Source organism: Pavona decussata, unplaced genomic scaffold, assembly GCF_977016875.1.
Source record: "Pavona decussata unplaced genomic scaffold, jaPavDecu1.1 SCAFFOLD_11, whole genome shotgun sequence".
Taxonomy (NCBI): domain Eukaryota; kingdom Metazoa; phylum Cnidaria; class Anthozoa; order Scleractinia; family Agariciidae; genus Pavona; species Pavona decussata.
Genome location: NW_028145434.1, coordinates 1,764,563 through 1,785,000, shown reverse-complemented (window position 1 = coordinate 1,785,000; position 20,438 = coordinate 1,764,563). Strand labels below are relative to the sequence as shown.

Sequence of the window (20,438 nt, the reverse complement as noted above, 5' to 3'; positions counted from 1 at the left end):
GAAGGAGAAGGAGAAGGAGAAGAAGAAGAAGAAGAAGATGATTATGATGATGATGAGTCACAGTATTTAGTCCTGTGGTCTAACTGGGGACAGAAATCAAAACGAACTCTAATAATAGATAAAACTATGTACAATCATACTAAAACTAAGTTAAAATTGGCAACCACTGACAAATTCATCCATCCTAAAATGCAAGTATAAATCTATGCAGTTCTACATTTACAGTTATAAAATCCATAAAATTCAAGTGGAACAAAGGCCACAACAGTTATCATTATTGCTCAGTTTCAAGCTTCCTCAGATTTCTTTTAAAACTTTGCAGACTTGGTGACTTTCTAATATTCAACAGAGATTTATTTTTCCAGATTGCGACATAAAGGCTCTGGTGTCACACGTAGATATTAAAGCAACTATAGCGGCACAAACTAGCTACTTCTTCAATCAAAGGCTCCTGTGAGCCAACTCGTGAATGCAGATGACACATAGTAATTGAAATTTAGACGGCTACGGAAACTTCCTTGAAAGCTAAAAGAAATTATATCTTTGCCCGATTATGTAACGAAAAATAACCATTATTGTACTCTTGTATTCTGATGCGCCGATTAAAAAAAAATCACGTGTTTTTTCTGATTCAAAGTTCATAGAAGCACGCCATGTGCAGCTACGTCATGCAAATTCGTGTCCCCGATAGTCCAGGGCTACTGGATTTTGCGATCGGGCTAGTGGATTCTAACCATCACTTGCCCGATGGGCAAGTGAAGTTTTTTTGGGAATTTAAATTACAAAATTACTGTAGGGCAAGCCGATCTCACAAAGGGAAATCTGTTCAACAAAGTATCGCATTACATTTCATGCCCGACATATATGCGTGAAATTTTTCCTTTGGAGTTCAGTCCACGTAATCATCAAGTAAAAATAATGAACTATGACAAGCTCTTGCTAAATAAGAATTATTTATCGACCGCGTCCGTTTGCTTTCCCATAAATTACCAGTTGTAAATTTCGAAAATGAAACATTTTTTCCCTTTGAAACCTCTATGAAAGCTGACAAGATCTTAAAGTGTTCATTTCACCAGAAATTTGCATAATTTTGTTTACGACGTCAATGATGCGTGACATGGCACGTTCCGCTTTCGCGTGAAAACTGACAAATTAAATTATTTTTAATTAAATTATTTCTAAATTAAATTATTTTTAATTCTTAAAAGAAACCGCACTTTGTAGAAAAAACGAAAAAAACCTATAACTTTGCTCAGATTCAACGAAAAATCTCCATTCTTACACTAAAATGATTGTCAAATTATTCTCTACAGAATGAATGAGAGAATTCTGACGCGTCGTGAAAAAAATTTTCACGTTTTTTTTTTTTCACTAATTGAGTTTACGACCCCGGACTTTCTGAAAAACTAAAAAAACTTGTAACTTTGCTCAGATTGAACGAAAAATCTCCATTCTTGCACTGAACGATCGTCAAATTATTCTCTACATATTGAATAAGAATTTCCTGATGCGCCGTAAACAATAAATGTTCGCGTGTTTTTTCCACTAATTGAATTTAAAACTCATTCACTGCGCACGCCCGAAAGTTAACGACAAAACCGACCGACCGACCGACCAAGTCAACAGTCAGCTATTGCTATAACTCGTTCATTGCGCTACGCGCATTCACGAGTTAAAAACGGTATGCCTAGTTGATTGAACACTGCCCCAGCTTAGAATAATTCCTTTCAAATAGGGGAAACATAAGCTAAAAGAAAATTTTACTCTTTTGCATGTCACACCACTTTATGAACGGGAATCATATCGATTGCTTTTGACTTCAGAACTTTCAATGAACCTGCCACTCAGGTTGCCTTACTGAGTTCTCTGATATGGCAACCACTAGCTGCATGGTAAAGGTTACACTATTTACATTGACATTTTGTTGTGTAGCATGAAGGGCTTGAAAGAATTGTCATCCTAGTATGGCGGTACGCTATTCCATTGCACTAAGCCCCGCTACCCACCCACCCGACCCATTTTTCCATTCTCCCAAAAGTCCGCACTCGAATCATTTTGCGGCGGACAAATGACCTTCTCAATTCTGTGTGATAAAAACTTACAATCCTTTCTACTCCACATCGACGTAGAACTGAAGATTCTTTCGATCCCTTTTTCGTAATAAAAGCACTTTGACTACAGTTTGGTTGGATAGGTAATTTTCGTGGTCAATGCACTAACAACTGATACCCATCATTTCTTTGAGGTTTGTACTGAAACAAGGTCGTACTTCAATTTATTCTTCAGTTAAACGAGGTCTCTTAGTGTGGAGGAAGCTTGTATGAAACATTCAATCCACAGAACGAAAAGAGCCTGAGACGTACAAAAGGAAGTTCTTTAAAGTCTTTGTTATTTAAAAATGTCGCGAAGGAACTAAACTGTAAGAGAGGTAAGATATTTTTTGACAAATGTAACGTTCTTGATTGACATCGCTGCTTCCTGTTCAATATCTCAAATGACGGCGTCTAATATCTCCTACGAACTTCCCCCAAACGGAAATAGATTGTCTCCCTAAACGGAATAAGCACTTAAGAGTAAATGTCGGTAAAAATCAAAGAAATCGTGGCCACGGTCAAAAAATCGATTTCGCTCATACTTTGTCAGTTTGAAGGCCAAGGTAAGTTATTAAAGAATATAAGGGAAACCATGAAAAACGGTTACCCTACCGGAAGCTCGGATTTCACCTCGAGAGAACACGAAATTTTACACTTTGCAGCTCCTCGCTGCATAGACATTTACACAGCTATGAATCTTTCTTTAATATAATTTAATACATTGATTCTTTCTGAGTCTAGCCTGCGTAGCAGTCGTTTCCGTTTCCTTTAAGACGCGCGAGTACATTGGGCAAAAAGGAGCAAGAAAAAATTATAGTAGGAGCGGTTCCTACTTTTTTGCTCCTTTTTGCCCAATGCCCTCGCGCGTCTTTCGTGCTTGCCCCGCTTGGCTTAAAGGCTAAAACGGAAACGATTGCTACGCAGGCTATCCTGAGTCAAAACATAGTAATTATTTTCATCTCTGCTCGTTTGTGAGCGAATTGAGCTCGGTTGAAGTAGACACACTTCTTTATCACGCAAAAGTCTAAAATAATCCAAATTCAGCAAGAAAAAAAGCTGACCGGTAGTTTCTCAAATCCTCTGATACTTTGACAAAAGACAGTTCAGTCATTGATTTTTAGGTGTAAGGTTTTAAATCTTTAGGATCTAGTAGAACTTTTGCACGAACGCCGATCAAAGTTTGACAAAATTACAATTCAGCACCATTGAAATCTACAACGCTACATAACAAGGCATAATAGAATAAATTAACTTCTCGGCCAAAGTTTGTATACAAAAGGCTTTAAACTATTTTCCACGCTTAAAACGTTTTAAAAAATATATTGATGTTAAATATTGTCTAAACGGGTACAACAAACCTGCAAACACCAAAATGTAAACCACGAGATAAAATTAAATCTCAATGGCTCCCTAATCTGTGTCACGCACGAGCGACTTGGCTAAAATAACAGATATTTAAATCTCTTGATTTAAAATAAGTCATATTTTAAAATATCTCATTTAAAGATGTGCGAGATTTCCCGGTTAACTTGGTGAAGAAATAGAAAATAACTTGATAGCAATACAACCTGGAACAATTAAATTAATTCTATTAAGGATGAGGAACTTTATCATCCTTCGTTAGCCAATCGGAGGTAACTGTTCCCATGAATGCAAATATTGCATCGTTCTCCAAAAAAAAAAAAAAAAAAACAAATCTAGTTATCCATATATATCTCTCAAAAATTACATCTAAAACCAGAGTTGATCACAGACATACAGAACAACGATGTCTTGTTCGTTTTTTACTATTGTCGGTGGGATTTGTGCGGGGATTTGCGGCGATGACTAATGCAGTAGCTCCTCAACTTCCGTCACACCACTCAAGCAGTGTGACAAGCTATCAAATATCACAATAGGTCCTTGAAATTTCGATCCGGAGTTGAAACAGAAGTAGAATTGATTTTGGTAAGAATGCGTTTTTACAAAAGCCAACGAATTTATTGAAGATGGCGGTCTGTCCTGTTAATCGTGCCAGGTTCAACATAAAAGTAATTTTTGCACCATCCCGGAGGTTGTTTCGGGTCGCTCTGAAGCAGCTGTAGAAAGAAGCCACATTGGAAAAGGAATATATTTTATGCCAATCCATGAAGTTATTAGAACTTTAAAAACAGCACGTCCCAGTTGGCTGAGGTAATAACCAGTTATAAGATGTACTACCAAGCAGGAACTGTATTCAATGAGTTTTGTATTCTCTTCATTCTGGTGATACGAGAATATTTGACCATATATGAAAGAAATCATTTATTTGAGCGACGGAGATAAATAATTAATGTTGGTGAAGGTCATTTTGTTTCTTATCTCTTCATTCTGTTGTCCAATCCAATTATCAAAGCAACCTATACTCATTTCATGACTCCCATGTGTTATGGATTGCACTTATATTATATAAGCCAACATCCCCGTCTTTGTTTAAAATAGTTCATTTCACCTTCGCAAAAAAATTCCTTCAGAAAGATATAAACAGAAAAAAAGTGGACTCACTACACGATGACTTTGTAGGTTTGGGGACTTATAAGAAAAAAATTTGGCACATTATTAAAGCTTGGGGGTTTCTTTAAGCGGGTTCAGTACAAGAAAAGACATTTAAAGAAAAGAAATTTAATTTCTCTTAACCAACCATCTTTGTATTATACATCCCTACTAGGGGAGGACATATTCTAATGCATAAATTAATGTGCACTTTTGTGGCTACGACGAAGAAAAAAAAAAAGACACCCAACCCAAACCTAGACACGGCCTGCCCTGCAGGGCATTCCGTGTAAGCTTTCTATCCTTATGAAATCCTTGTTCAAAGTAGTCCAAAAATCGAGCGCGGTCGCCGCCATCTTGGAATATACTTAGCAGCCTGGCGATGCTTGCGTGACGTCATTGAGTTCAACCAAAATGGCTGGGCCGTATCGTTTCGAGCCCGAGCGTGTAGGCTGTGCGTATGCTATAGCCTGACACGGCCGTCACAAATCTGATGCAACGCTAAACAATGTCTTAAAACATGGGGATTATAGAAAAACGTCAAAGACAAAAATAAAAACTAAATTTTTTGTGCATCAACCTTTGTACACGCAAATCTCAAGAAAAACTCTTGTTTCACGTTGAATATAAAAAAAAGAAAATGCGGTCGCACAAAAATGTGCAAATTCGGAAATAACACCGTGGAAAAAAATACTCTCAAAATTGCGATTAACTAAAACTGATATCGCCCTAATTTTTACCTTTCTAAAATGCACATTAGTTGTACTCTCATATCCACTGGCTTTCACTTTGCAGTCTTCGATAATTGAACGAAAACAATAACAAATTCAGCATTACATGTTTTAGTTCTACGGCGTGAGGTCGTAGACATGGAAATTTTGGTTTACATATCGTTTGCTTTGTGAGTTTGTAACGTCTGAAACAAGCGTTTCAAACGTTCCAAATGATTGACTGTCTTGGCGCATTTCGATCGTTCCATGTTTGTTTACGTACCTTGCGTTTCCTCTGCATAATTTTACTGAAGTTATTAATTCTGACCTTATCGAATTAAACTGTCAACCAACCGCAGTTGTTTCCAATGAGACCCGTAATCCCTTCTGAATCAAGCAGAGGGAACGTACAGTGAAGCGCAAATAACGATAAATTTGCAGTTCCAGAGAGTACTATTCTAAATTTTTTTTATCTTGATCAGATAATTAAATTGGTCGATCCGTTTCAGGAATCTATTGTTGACATTATTGTAGTCATTTTAAACTCAGTCGATATTACGTCTTTTTAAACTGTTGAAATACTCAAAATTAAACTTTGCATCCTGTGCTTTTAAAATGTAATGTTTCATTCACAAAATTTTGCTTTTAGGGAAAGTAAGCGCTGAAATATCTTGTAAGTATGCCATAATTTACCAAGCGGCGCTGTTTCTTGTTGGCTTTCGGAGCTGTTGGGCGTGAAAAAAACTGATTGATCGAAATATATAAATTTCTATTTTTTTGTTTTGTTTTTGTTGCATGTTATGTAGCTTTTGTTTTACGAATATCCAGTTGTAATAATTGATATCTACTTAATTGTCCTTAAAGTTTTTTGAGTTATGCACAGATCTATTATAGTCTTAATTCCTTCAGAAGGTTTATTTCTGATAACAGACGAAGGCTTTACCGAAAAGACTTTGCCGTGACATGCGAAAAATAAGCACGATGTAGTATATCAACATTCTGAAACGCCTGAAACGATCGAAACTAAGAATGCCAAACGCTTTGAGCGATCTAAACGAACGATGTCAAACGCTTTGAACCATCGAAACGCACGTTTTTTGAACGATCCAAACGCTTGCAAACGAAACAAACGTTATCCTCAAGTGTGACGGAAGTGACCAAAATTTGACACAAATCGCAGAGCTAATTTCCATGTTTTCTCAAAATCGCTGTTTCAAAGGTCCAATTGGAACGGGAACTTGAGTACTCTAAATTATGAGAAACATTATAACTGTATAATGACATTCCAAGAAGCTGGCACTGTAGCGACAAAATAAAGGGCCAAACTCTAAAAATTAAGCTCGTTTGCGCGTACCAGGCAATAGCGTGCGCTCAGCCTGTAGGCAACGTTGACCAAGGAAACAGTGGCCAAAGATTAACTTCTAAGAAGCACTCAACATCTAGAACGGTGAAAATTAGAAAGTTCCTGGCGAAGGAATCGTGCATTGTTTGACAGTTCTAAAACCACGACGGGACTGAAAAGACGTCATTGAGCAGCTTACGTTATCGTAATGGAATTACCGAAATTTCGGGTGAAGCCCTGTGTAACGTAACACAAAGGAAACAACGTAACGCGATCTTTGTGACTCAAACTTTTCCATTAGCAAGGATAGTTTTATAAATCTGCGAAGCATACAGTACGAGTGAATGAATCAGCTACAGCATCTCGCGTTTATGCCAGTATAGGCGTCTTGTTCTTTAAACTCTCCCCTCTCCTTATCGGTATGTATTGTTTTGATTGTCTTCAACAAAATCAGGCCAATCAAAACCCATTCTTGTCGCGTATATCGCGAGGGAGGGGACCCACTCATCCTTACCTGTGTGACGTCAAAGCATCATTTGATTTATTTATTAAAATCGGATTAAATTGGCTGCCATATTGTTAAACATGTTGTGGGCTCGTGTGACGTTTTCAAACGGAAAATTAACCATTTTGAAGTGGTAATTCGAAAGAATAATTTCTAAGAAGCACTTGACGTCTAAAACGGTGGAAATTGGAGAGTTCCTGGCGAAGGAATCGTGCTTTGTTTGACAGTTCTAAAACCAAGATGGGACTGAAAAGAGGTCATTGAGACGCTTGCGTTATGGTAATGGCATTTCCGGAATTTCCGGTACATAAGAAGCTTAACACAAGGGAAACAACATAACGCAATCATCGTGACTCAAACTATTCCATTAGCAAGGATAGTTTTATCAATTTGCGAAGCATACAATTGGAATAAATGAATCAGACACAGCATCACGCGTACATGCCAGTATAGGCATCTTGTTTATGCATTAACATATGTCCTCCCCTAGTAGGGATGTATTGTTGTGATTGTCTTCAACAGAAGCGACCCAATCAAAATCTATTATTCAGGCACATATCACGAGAGAGGGGACCCACTCGTTCCTTCCTGTGTGACGTCAAATCATTATTTGATTTATTCATTAAACCTAGATTAACTTCTGATAACTAAGGATTTGGGAAAACATTTCAGAATAAAAAGTAGCGGTCACGGAAACAAAGCCCTCGTTGGTAAATCAACAAGGCGTTGTGTATGAGTTTAAATGCAATTCGTGTGATGCGAATTATATAGGCTACACAAGCCGTCACCTCCACCTCCGCATTGAGGAGCACAAGTATTCCGTCATCGGCAAAAATCTTAAGGACCAACACGATCAAAGACCGAACAATCTTCACGAGCAGTTTGCCATCCTAAAGAAATGCCGCGGGAAATTCGAGTGCCTTATTAACGAGATGCTTCTAATAAGGAAAAAGAGACCGACTCTTAACACTCAAAAAGACTCCATACCAGCAAAACCGTTCATTTAATTTTGCACATTCTTTTGTTTTACGCCATCTCGTTTTATTCTAATGTAATTTCACACCTTCCTTTCTTTATATAACGTTACCCACCTTATTATAATTTACATTTGATAATGGTGACATGCCGTCGCCGAAACGTCATGTTTTAATATCGCTACTTTTTATTCTGAAACCTAGATTAAATTCTGCCTTTTCCCAGAAGGAATTTATTGTTCTTATTGTCTTCAACAAAAGCGGCCCAATCAAAATCCATTATCGGCGCGTATATCACGAGGGAGGGGACCCACTCATCTCTACCTGTGTGACGTCAAAGCAAATCATCATATGGAAAAGTTGTTTTTGTTCAATGGCGGCCACATGTATGAATTTAAGACTCTGATCTGCCGTTTCCAGAATGAAAACAAACCTTTTTCAAGCGGTAAATCGAGATAATAACTTCTAGGTAGTACACGACAGTTTAAACGGTGGAAATTGGGAGAGTTCACAGCGAAGAAATTACGCTTTCACAAACAGATAGAACAATTCAACGCAAAGGAAGCCAGACCAGTTGAGCGGGATCATGACGTTTTGCGGAGGTATTTCCGGTATGATTCCCAGTAACACAACGATAAAATATCACGCAGTCTCTCTGAACAAAACTATTCAATTATTTCAATTGCGAAGGGAGAACAGTTTTTAAATATCTGCGAAACATACAATGGGGAATAAATGGGGCGACATTAAGCATACCGTGTAACTTCCAATTAAGGGCATATTGTTTTTTTTTTCCTTCGTAGTAGTCACAAATCGACACATTAATTTATGCATTAAAATATGTCCTCCCCTAGTAGGGACGTATTGTTCTGATTGTCTTCTACAGAAGCGGCCCAATCAAAATATATTATTTAGGCACATATAACGAGAGAGGCCTAGGGGACCCACTTATCCCTTCCTGTGTGACGTCAAATCATCATTTAATTTATTCATTAAAGCTACATTAAATTCTGCCCGCTCCCAGAAGGGATCTATTGTTCTGATTGTCTTCAACAAAAACGGCCCAATCAAAATCCATTATCGGCGCGTATATCACGAGGGAGGAGACCTACTCATCTCTACCTGTGTGACGTCAGAGCAAAAAATCATTTAAAAGGTTGTTTTCGTTCAATGGCGGCCACATGTATGAATTTAAGACTCTGATCTGCCGTTTTCAGAAAGAAAACAAACCTTTTTCAAGCGGTAAATCGAAATAATAACTTCTAAGTAGTATTCGGCAGTTTAAACGGTGGAAATTGGGAGAGTTCACAGCGAAGAAACTACGCTTTCACAAACAGATCGAATAATTCAATGCCAAGGTAACCAGACCAGTTCAAGCGGGGGTTATGACGTTATCGCACAGTAATTTCCGGTATGATTCCCTGTAACACAACGATAAAATATCACGCAGTCTCTCTGAACAAAACCATTCAATTATTTCAATTGGGAAGGGAGGATAGTTTTTAAAAATCTGCGAAGAATACAATGGGGAATAAATGGGGCTTCATTAAGCATTCCGTGTAAATGCCATTAGGGGGCAACTTGTTTTTCTTCGTCGTAGCCACAAATGTGTACATTGATTTATTCATTAAGCTCTCCCCTCTCCTACTCGGGATGTATTGTTCTGATTGTCTTCAACAAAAGCAGGCCAATCAAAATCCATTCTTGTCGCTTATATCGCGAGGAAGGAGACCCACTCACCCCTACCTGTGTGACGTCAAAGCATCAATTAATTTTTTCATTAATCTCGGATTAACTTTGTGGCGCCATATTGTTAACATGTTGTGGACTCAAGTGTGCCGTTTTCTGAAACGGAAATTTCACCATTTTGGTAAGGTAAATCGAAAGAATAACCTCTAAGAAGCACTCGACATTTAAAACGGTGGAAATTGGAGAGTTCCTGGCGAAGGAAACGCGCTTTGCTTGATAGTCTTAGACCACGATGGGAGTCTGAAAAGAGGACATTGAGAAGCTTACGTCATTTTAATGGAATTTCCGAAATTTCCGGTGAATCCCTGAGTAGCGTAACACAAGGGAAACAACGTAACGCGATCGTCGTGACTCAAACTTTTCCATTAGCAAGGATAGTTTTATAAATCTGCGAAGCATACAATTGGAATAAATTAATCAGCCACAGCATCTCGCGTAAATGCCAGTATAGGCATCTTGTTTACTCTATTATGTCTTTTGTCAAAGTATCAGAGGATTTGAGAAACTACCGGTCAGCTTTTTTTCTCGCTGAACTTGGATTATTTTAGACTTTTGCGTGATAGAGAAAAGTGTGTGTTTACTTCATGCGAGCTCAGTTCGCTCACAAACAAGGAGAGATGAAAATAATTACTATGTTTTGACTGAGGAAGCGTCAATGTATGAAATTATACTAAAGAAAGATTCATAGCCGTGTAAATATCTGTGCAGCGAGAAGCTGAAAAGTGTAAAATTTCGAGTTCTCTCGACGTGAAATCCGAGCTTCCGGTAGGGTAACCGTTTTCCATGGTTTTCTGCTGTTACATGGAATATTTCAAAAAACTAACCTTGTATTCTTTACTTACTTACCTAGGCCTTGAAAATGACAAAGTATGAGCGAAATCGATTTTTTGACCGTGGCCAAATTTTTTAATTTTTCTTCGACTTTTACTGACATTCACTCTTAAGCTACTTGCGATGCATTCTGTAATTACGAGGGATGCCCTGAAGGGGTATACCGTGTCTAAAAACGGGTCCATTTCTTTTTTTTTCTTCCTCCTAGCCACAAATCTTTACATTACTTTATTCATTAAACTCTCCCCTCTCCTACTCGGGATGTATTGTTCTGATTGTCTTCAACAAAAGCAGGCCAATCAAAATCCTTTTTTGTAGCTTATATCGCGAGGGAGGGGACCAACTCACCCCTACCTGTGTGACGTCAAAGCATCATTTGATTTATTTATCAAAACTGGATTAAATTTGGCGCCATATTGTTCATGAGGAGCCGCGTAGAGGTGTTAAAATTAATTAGGTTGAGTGACGGTTGCTATAATCGAATTCCTGTTCGAAAGCAGCAATCTATCAACAGTATAGTAAAGAATCCATTTCAGTCGCGTGTAATGTCTGGATCGAGCTTGCCGCAAAGCAACGAAGTCTTTGTGACTAGAAAGCTTGGCTTCTGTGGAAACGCACAGTTAACTGGATACGAAAACTCCTCCGATCTGTCCAGAAGCCTGACAACACATCGACCGTCGGAAACGGAAAAATGACAATTTTTTCCTAAAGGTTTTCGTTTTCCCGCCAATCTAATCGGCGCGCTAAATGGTCCTAAATCGACGAACCATAACATCAATGATTTGTTCGTCCATCGTCTCTACGATGCAAATTTAGAGTTTATTTTTCGGCAAGCTAATTTTCTACATCATTTTCCAATAATTGAATGATAAATAAAGTCAATCGTCATCCTCCATTCGTCCGCAAATGTAAGTGCGATTTTTATGTTTACGTTATATATTTGATCAGGACTCGCGATTTCATGATTTGGGAAAAAGTGTAACGGCGTCAATCACCAGCTTTTCTTTTTCCACGTGTGTAGGAACTCTTAGAATCAGAGTCAACACAAAATGTATTTTTAAAATGCTTTTTATGATGATACTGTTGCGGTACCGTGTTAGTATTTCAGACAGTAAGACCAAAATAGATACTGGCAATCAATGTTCACCACGCTGAGTGCGACGAAAGTCTCCAAAATACCGGCTAAATATTCACGGTTTTATTATGTAAAGGTAAAAGACATAGTTACCGTGTAGCAAGAAAATTTTGCGGGAGTTTTATTTTGCGGATTGGCGAGTTTTTGTGGTTTGCGGGAACAAATATTTGCGGTTCGAGATGACTAAAATTTTTGCTGGGAACTTATTTTTGCGATGCTCTGCTCAAGCAGCAGAGCATTTAAGTGGAAGAAACCTTAATATGTTTAACTTTCATTGTATGGTTTGCTGAGTCACAGTTCACTCTACTTATATATTAGAGACATATCACTGTAATACCTTACTGCGTAAAGGGACTGAGCGACAACAAAACAAAAAACCTACCTGGCCTACTATGCACAACCAAACACTATATTATTTTATAACAAAGCAGTATGAATGTTTGAATTACCGTAGCTGAAACGTTTCTAGGTATACAGAGGGGCTTTCAAGTGAAAGATGTAGCTGAAGTATACAACTTTGAGACCTAACTGGGAGCGGCCTGCTAAAATGCAAAACTTTGCTCTACTGTAACGCAATGAGGCAGCCTCAGCCGATGATAATAACACTCTTGTTCAGCTGAAGTTTCAAGAGTTAAAATAACTTCTGTGCAGGCCGCCGCAGAAGCGCTACTAGAGCATGGTTGGTCTGTTTAAGTCGAATGTATATCGCCCCGGTGGCGCAGATCTAACAAAAGTGGAGTTTTTAATTTGACTGAAGGGAGTTAATTTTTGCGGCGTTTTATTTCGCCGGTGTTTATTTCTGCGGGAACTAATTTTTGCGGATCGAGGTCAATCCGCAAAATCCGCAAAAATTAGAACTCGCAAAATTTTCATGTTACACGGTAGGTCACAGTTGTTCTCTCGGGTGTGTCGCCTGAGAACAGTAAGCAATCGGGTGCGTCGCCTTTGCTTCGTGAGCTTACTCTGATAATAATAGTAGAAATTTCTTCACAGAGAGATTTTAAACTCGGCCGTCCTTATCTCGGGTGAGTCGCCTGATAAGGACGAGCAATCGGGTGTGTCGCCTTTGCTTTGCCGTGTTTAATACTCGCTGCACGTCGACGATAAATTAATTTTTCTGCGGGTTTTTGAATTGTCCGAAGGCTTTTGACTGAACCGGAAATATTCGACTGCAAGCAGTGAGTGAATGTTGATTGCTGTAAACTTTTTACAACGCACTGGGGCTCGTATTGCACCGAAAATGTGGTTTTAAACTGTCAACAGCACTCCCGTAAACAATAGGCCTCCTTCAGTAGTGATCGAGGAAAAATTTGGATGGCACTCGCCATGACATGTTGTGGACTCAAGTGTGCCGTTTTCAAACGGAAATTTCACCATTTTGAAGCGGTGAGTCGAAAGAATGACTTTTAAGAAGCACCCGACGTTTAAAACGGTGGAAATTGGTGAGTTCCTGGCAAAGGAATCGTGCTTTGTTTGACAGCCTTAGACCACGACGCGAGACTGAAAAGAGGTCATTGAGAAGCTTACGTTATCGTAATGGAATTTTAAAAATTTCCGGTGAAAGTCTGAGTCGCGTTACACAAGGGAAACAGCGTAACGCGATCGTCGTGACTCAACCTATTCCATTAGCAAGGATAGTTTTATCAATCGGCAAAGCATACAGTTGGAATAAATGAATCAGCCCCGGCATCACGCGTAATGCCAGTATAGCAGGCATCTTGTTTGAATTGTACTCAAACCGAAGAAGATGTTTAGATGATTTCTTAATTTGGCAATCCCTTCTTAAAGCCCTTCGCCCTTGGTCACAATCAACAATGCCCACTCCCTTGCATATCACAATCAGTCCAAATCTTACGCCGCTTACCTGTTGTATCTATCAAGAAGGATATCATTCTCGATTTTCTGAATCATCAAAATCTGTGCCTTGTCTCGTGGAATTGACGCATGAAAGCGCTTCTTCACAGTTTGGAATTCTTCACAGCCAGACGGCAAAGTAGTTCGTTTGAAATCACCATTTTCTTGATGCTTGAGACTAGAAAAAAATTTGTGTAAGCTGAAACGAGAGAAAATCATCTTTTGTTAGTGCTAACACAACATCTCACTAAACAGTCAACAGGTGGATGATCGATCATTCTCAAATTCATGAATAAGTCGTCAAGAGAAAACAAAGAAAATCATTACTGTGACCGTGGTTTGGATATGTATGGATATAAGCCATATCAAACACTCGAAAGTGTGTTTCATCAGACATCCAAACACCTCGAAGACGTTTGAAAAAAATCGGCTGCGCCTCGTTTTTACAACCTTCTTCTTAGTGTTTGGATATCTGTGATGAAACACACGTTCTCGAGTTGGATATTAATATTACTTCAAGTAGCCAGTCCGACCGTCAATCCGCCAGCCAGCTAAATCACTTGGTCGATTAATCCGTGAACATCAGTCTGGCATTCAGAGAGTCAGTGAGTCAGTCAGTGAGTCAGTGAATGAGTGAATAAGTGAGGCGCGTACCCTTGGGGGAATTTTGAGACTGCACCCTCTGAAACGTTGTTTCCGATATAACTGAGACTGGAGAAGCAACTTTCTCTGCCTTGGTTATAGCTCTGCCCATTTCTTGATATAATTTACGTTAAGAAATACTCTTTGTTGGCCATATTTCAAACTATCATTCGGTTGTGTTGAAGATAGCGAACTGTTTTACAAGTCCATTTTAGATGTAGATAGCACCAATACTATAAATCTGGTCCTGAGATTTTATGTATCAAAACTCGTAAAGATTAAAATAGTCTATCTATCAAGGTCCTCATAAAAACCAAAGCTGAATAATTGTCACAACAAAGTACCTGAAATCAAAGGGAAAGGCACCCGCATCGCTATCATTTCCATTGAGTAATGCCCTTTTGTAACCGCGCCAAAGAAGCATCGACAATGGAATTACAACTATTGCAATAGTGTAAACAATAGCTGAGATCAAATATGCAATCAGCATCACTATTGATTTCACCAGACCATAGCACGCCAGCCAAAGAAACTGCAAAATAACCCGCAAAGCGAAGCTGATAACAGAACAGATAAACAATGGCCCTCTCCCGATGAACATGAGACCTAACCAGGTGATATGAGCCGACGAATTCATAATCATCCAGTGGTAAGGTCTGAAGTGATAACAAAATTCAATTGCAACCGTAGCCTTGAACAAAATGGCCGCAGTGTTGATAACCGTCACCATCGCATAACCAGCAGGGGAATGGGCGCTCAAACGGTCCAATGCGTCTTGAATGGTCTTCTTACGGTGTTCATATTTCTTGTAAAGTGAAGATACGTATTCCTTTATGCGTCTGTCTGCCATGATAGTGTTCTAACATCCGGGTCGGACACAGAATAAACGGAATGAAATATAAACTGCTCCGTCAGTATAATCTCCTGGACACTCTTGAGTTGTTATTGTGCGATTTGTTCACTAAATGTAGTTCAGTCTCTACCCTGCCAGCAGAGGTTTCTTTCTGGCAAATCTTTTAGTATGTGCGAAGTTGTGCGTGTTTTAAGTATTTCAAGTAATCGGCTTTGTTACCTGTTTGACTGTTGCCAAAACTTCATACAGGCTCACTTTTGCACAGCAAATCAGTCAAAAATGGATGCGCGTGAGTTGACAAACTCGTTCAAACTGGTTTTTAAAGCTGTTTATCATGTGGCCTATCTCCAAGAATTTGGAGTTATCTAAAGCGGATGCTCAACGGGAAATGTAAGCTTCTTGGGCAGAGGCCGAAATAAAAATGCGCGAACGACTTCGTACATGCTGAAAGACTTGCCAGAAAAAAAACCTCTGATAGCAGGGTTTTCAGTCTCCCGTCTACAGAATAAATGCTACGTAAAATGCCATTACAGTGACCTAAAAGATTGATTGTCTGAATTTTTTGGAAGCGAAATGCTACGGAGTGATTAAAATGCAACCGGAAATGGCGAGACGGTTTTCCGAGAAATACCTAACCCAATACCCTTTTTATTCCGCCGGTGACCAATAAATTATATATTTTATTTTTGTTTCCATTTTTTGGGTGAGTGCTAACACTAAGTACTTTTTGCTGGCCCAGGTGATAATAATTCTTTTCTTTTCCGTAGGTTTTCGTTAAAGAAAAAAGGTTCGTATAGAGGTGTATACTGAGCGAAAGGCAATGAGCTTTTCGGCCCAAGATCCTCTGAAGAAAATTAAAACAACACATGCGACGTCCTAAGATTTTCCTTTTTTTTTTTACCTTATTATAGGAAATTAACAATGCACGTTGACAACGCGAAGAAGATTTACATTACACTAAATTCACGCGAGTTTTTCAAAAGTTAGGTTTACATGCATTAATTAACGCGAATATTTTTCGACAAGCATCTTGCTTTATTTACTGCGATTTTCATAATTCTGCAAACTCGCCCTTTACATTTCTGAATGCCAAACTGCGTTTTGGCGTCCGTCAATAAAACCTTCCAAGACGAGTGCACGGATGTTTCTACGTTTTTTTTAAAGCTTAACTAGACCCTATCAATAGAATAGGCCTTATCACGGTTTTCGACGCCATTTTGACGGGTAGGCAAACAGGCTTGAAATAACAGTGTTTGTATGGAAATCCGATGTCAAATAATTTTCATAAAATATCGCTTCTGAAAAATTCATGAATTGTAAACTTTTGGCACTAGAAAAAGGATTTTAAGAAACAAATTTGAGGGATGTAGCTGTGACAGAAAGCGTCCAGTCGTGTTTTGAACTTTCCATACATTTCCCTGTATTTTTTCCCGCGAACTATTTTTGGCAGCAGTTCACGGCTGGTTCGCTATACAGACAAATGTATGGAAAGTTCCAAACACGACTGGACGCTTTCTGTCACAGCTACATCCCTTAAATTTTGTTCTTAAAATCCTTTTCCTAGTGCCAAAAGTTTCCAATTCATGAATTTTTCAGAAGCGATGTTTTATGAAAATTATTTGACATCGGATTTCCATACAAACACTGTTTTTTTAAGCCTGTTTGCCTACCCGTCAAAATGGCGTCGAAAACCGTGATAAGGTCTATATCGACATATCTGCTACTATCCAGACCCTATCAATTCAAAAGATTCAAAGCCTCCGTGAAATCACCAAGAGCTGCTCACTCGTTTAATTGACGGAAACTAAACCTTACTTTGTTACAGTAACACAAATTTGCTGCACGTACAAAATCTCAACATACATATGTTTCATGGAGAAAAAGAAGCATTTACAGTAGTTAGCTTTTAGGATTGCTCAAATGCATCTAGTGAGGAAACGTTCCCTTGCATTCTGGAAGGCTCTCATGCCTCGGCGATCCCAGCGGCTTTCCACCCGTTCAGGACAACTTTCTTTCCTTTTTTGCTTAGTAGGAAATCGTAAATGTCCATTAGTACCATGGCATGAATTGGTTTCAGTGTTGAGAGTTTCAAGTCTACCTCGATTGTGGCGACATCTCTGTTCGGCTCGTTCTCCAACACTTTCGTAATTGTTGAAGTGAAATAATCATTGAACCCACCTTTCTCCATTTTCCTTAGAGACGCGTTAGTTGTGAGGGCCAACGGCTGTTGCAGATGAGTCATATTTTTCGGTACGGGTACAACCTTGATGTTGAGCCGTCTCAATACGCGCATAACCTTATCTGTGCTCTGTGCAGTAAACGCATCCCATACCGGTAATGCCTTCTGAGTATCAGGGAGGTCTTAGTCCTTCTTGGTCTTATGTATGGGTCTATCACGTTATTTACCTGGGACAATGTCTCAGTTTCATTACTCCAGTGTTTTTCGTTTTTGCTCAATAAAAACCCCTCGGGAAATTCAACATGTGGAAGTGACTTGGGTTGTCTTCCCTGTGTAGAGAGAAGTCCGCTAAGTGTTTCTGACAAAGTAACTGTAATTCCACGTCTGTCGATACTCCCTTAGTAGTATGTCCCGAATGACTAGACCAACTTTATTCATGTATTCAAATAGATTCAGGAGCCACCAAAACCGGTTTTAAGGGAAGGGTTGAATGAGTTGTTAATGTTTCATGTTCCTGCAAGTACAACTGCTGATTATTATACCATAACGTTACTGCACTATTTTTCTGCAAGTAACAGTTCTGACAATTATGTCATAACGTTACTGTCCCATGTTCCTGGAAGTACAACTGCTGATTATTATACCATGACGTTACTGTATAATTTTCTGCAAGTAGCAGTTCTGATAATTATGTCACAACGTTACTGTTCCATGTTCCTGCAAGTACAACTGCTGATTATTAAACCATAACGTTACTGCACTATTTTTGCAAGTAACAGTTCTGATAATTATGCCATAACGTTACTGCTTTATATTTTCTGCAAGTATGACAGCTGATTATTATGCAAGTTGAGTTCTCTGATTTTTCTTAGAGTGACATTTCTTTTGTTTATAGTTGGAAGAGGCAGAATGTTTGTTGGCTGAGGAGCAGGTCGGGGCTGGAAACAATCTGTGGACCAGCGTTTTACAATCCAACGAACAGGTCAACCTTCAAGATGGTAATTGCAAATACATGTGGTTCATGTGGGTATGCCACAAGGCGGTGTAGCCTCGCGCAAGAGGAAACACTATGGATTCAAATTGTCCAAGTTCCTAGACAGTAAGCAGTGTGTCCTGCGCATCAAGAACAAAGAATTTCTGTGCCTCGCCCGCGCCTTAGTGACTGATATTGCTCGACAAGACAAAACATCCCGAATGGAATTCAATTCGTCAAGGACGCAAACAACAGCAACTTCTCGCTCAACGATTGCATCAAAGGGCTGGTGCGCGAGAGGGTCTCTGTGGGCTACCCGAAGTGGCCAAATTTCAAAACGTGATTGAAGATTACCAAATCATCGTCCTGTCTGCCAAACATTTCAACGCCATTGTCTACGAAGGACCACGCCAAGAAAAACAAATTTACCTTTATCACCACGAAAACCACTTTGATGTCATCACCTTTGTCTCTAGCTTTCTCGGAATGGGCTACTGGTGTTTCGAATGTAAGAAAGGATACGATAAAAAAGTGGAAAACCGCTGCAACAAAGTATGCAAATGTTGCTTCACAGAGGGGTGTCAGGGGTTGACACAGAAAACATCCTGGCAAAAGTGTGGAACCTGTCACAGAATGTTCGCTGGAGATGAATGCTATGCCAACCACTGCCGACCCAGTCCAGTCGGTCTGTCAAATTAAAGTTCTACAATGTAGAAAATGCAACAAAGTCTTGTCGCACCAAAAAAGGAAGCCGGAAGATCACACGTGTGGAGAAAAAAATGTGCTGGAATTGAGAAGAGTTTGTTGACCCAATATGAAACCGATTGCAAATAAAGAGGAAGATTCAGGTGAAGCACAGCCAACACCGGAGAAAAAGAACAAAGGGGAAAAAAGAGAAGATTTCTGACGAGATAATAAGCGATGAAGTTGAAGAAGAAGACAGACGACTCCACCCAAATTTCAGACAGCGACGAAGTTATGTCCCTTGTGGAACCTGTGTGTGGCGGAAATCTGTCTGAGTCAAACGACTCGGACGAAATGGAAGTCCTTGGAATCGTTCGACTTTATACGGAGGAGCCATTAGCCCACACCAGCAACGAAGAAGAAGATCTAGATGGTCTTACCCCTGTCGTTCTTCTTACAAGGTTCGAAGGCGATGTTTCAGTAAATGTTTGGTTAGTAATTGGATATATATTTTTCAGGAAATAACAAGGCAACGAATTTCGTTGTGATTGGTGTTTGAAATTGTCGCTCTGGCTTGATAACAATTTTGTTCGATTCGACACTCGTTTGTTTGTAGGTGCACGTGTGGAGAATGCCAACAAGAGAATTTAATGGGGGCTTTGGAACACAGATGTTGACATTTGATGGAAGTATCGAGCATGTAAACTGCATCACGAAGCATGACGACTTTTCTGCCATGACCAACAGGACGGTCCTACTGCAAGTTGCGCCCTTACTGAGGGACAAGAATGGAAAAGGCTATCGTCGTCGCGATGGTCAAACCGAGAACCAGTGAGGTTTTTTTTCAGAGAATATTGCTCTAAAACAACCATTTGAATAACAGCACGTGTACTTCGTAACCCAGCTGTACGTAAAAAGAAAGGAAATCTCACCTGGGTTTCACACCAGTCGTACCTGTGCTCACGATTCAAGTATAACGTTTACTTGAAATAAAATGACACAGCACAGCTTTATAACTGTTACTCGGTATAGCTTTACTTTGTAGCAAGGGTCAAGACATGAACACTTTTAGAAAGTTGTCAGTCAATACTCCCAATAATAATTCTCAGTTTCCTTGTTTCTGTTTGTCTATTTATCTTTTACGCTTGTACGTGCAGTAGCATATATCGCTGGATTTGTGGATATATGGGCTGGGAAAATACAAGACCTCTCCCAGTCTGTGTGGATCATTCCATAAGAGAGAAATTACCCACTGAGATGGCAAGGGGTTACCAGTTAGGACAGCAAAGAGCAGTATCCTGATGAACTACTGTAAGGATCATCCACCCCACCTGGATGTCCTGAAATAGTAACTCTTACCCTAGTATCCTGTTATAAAATGTAGTAATCAACAGTAACATGGA

General features: G+C 39.3%; 1 protein-coding gene and 1 pseudogene across 1 annotated transcript in view; one reads left to right on the top strand and one right to left on the bottom strand.

The window, feature by feature from the left end:
- LOC146488152 (protein mono-ADP-ribosyltransferase TIPARP-like) overlaps positions 1-14,217 on the bottom strand; it is a 15,875-nt gene extending 1,658 nt beyond the window's left edge. Inside the window, exon 1 of the mRNA XM_085121639.1 lies at positions 13,715-14,217. Within this exon, the coding sequence (XP_084977765.1) occupies positions 13,715-13,923 (209 nt within the window). The 5' untranslated portion in view covers positions 13,924-14,217. The remainder of the gene's footprint in view (positions 1-13,714) is intronic.
- Positions 14,218-19,329: 5,112 nt separating this feature from the next.
- On the top strand, positions 19,330-19,870 carry LOC146488151 (uncharacterized; annotated as a pseudogene).
- Positions 19,871-20,438: the final 568 nt, after the last annotated feature.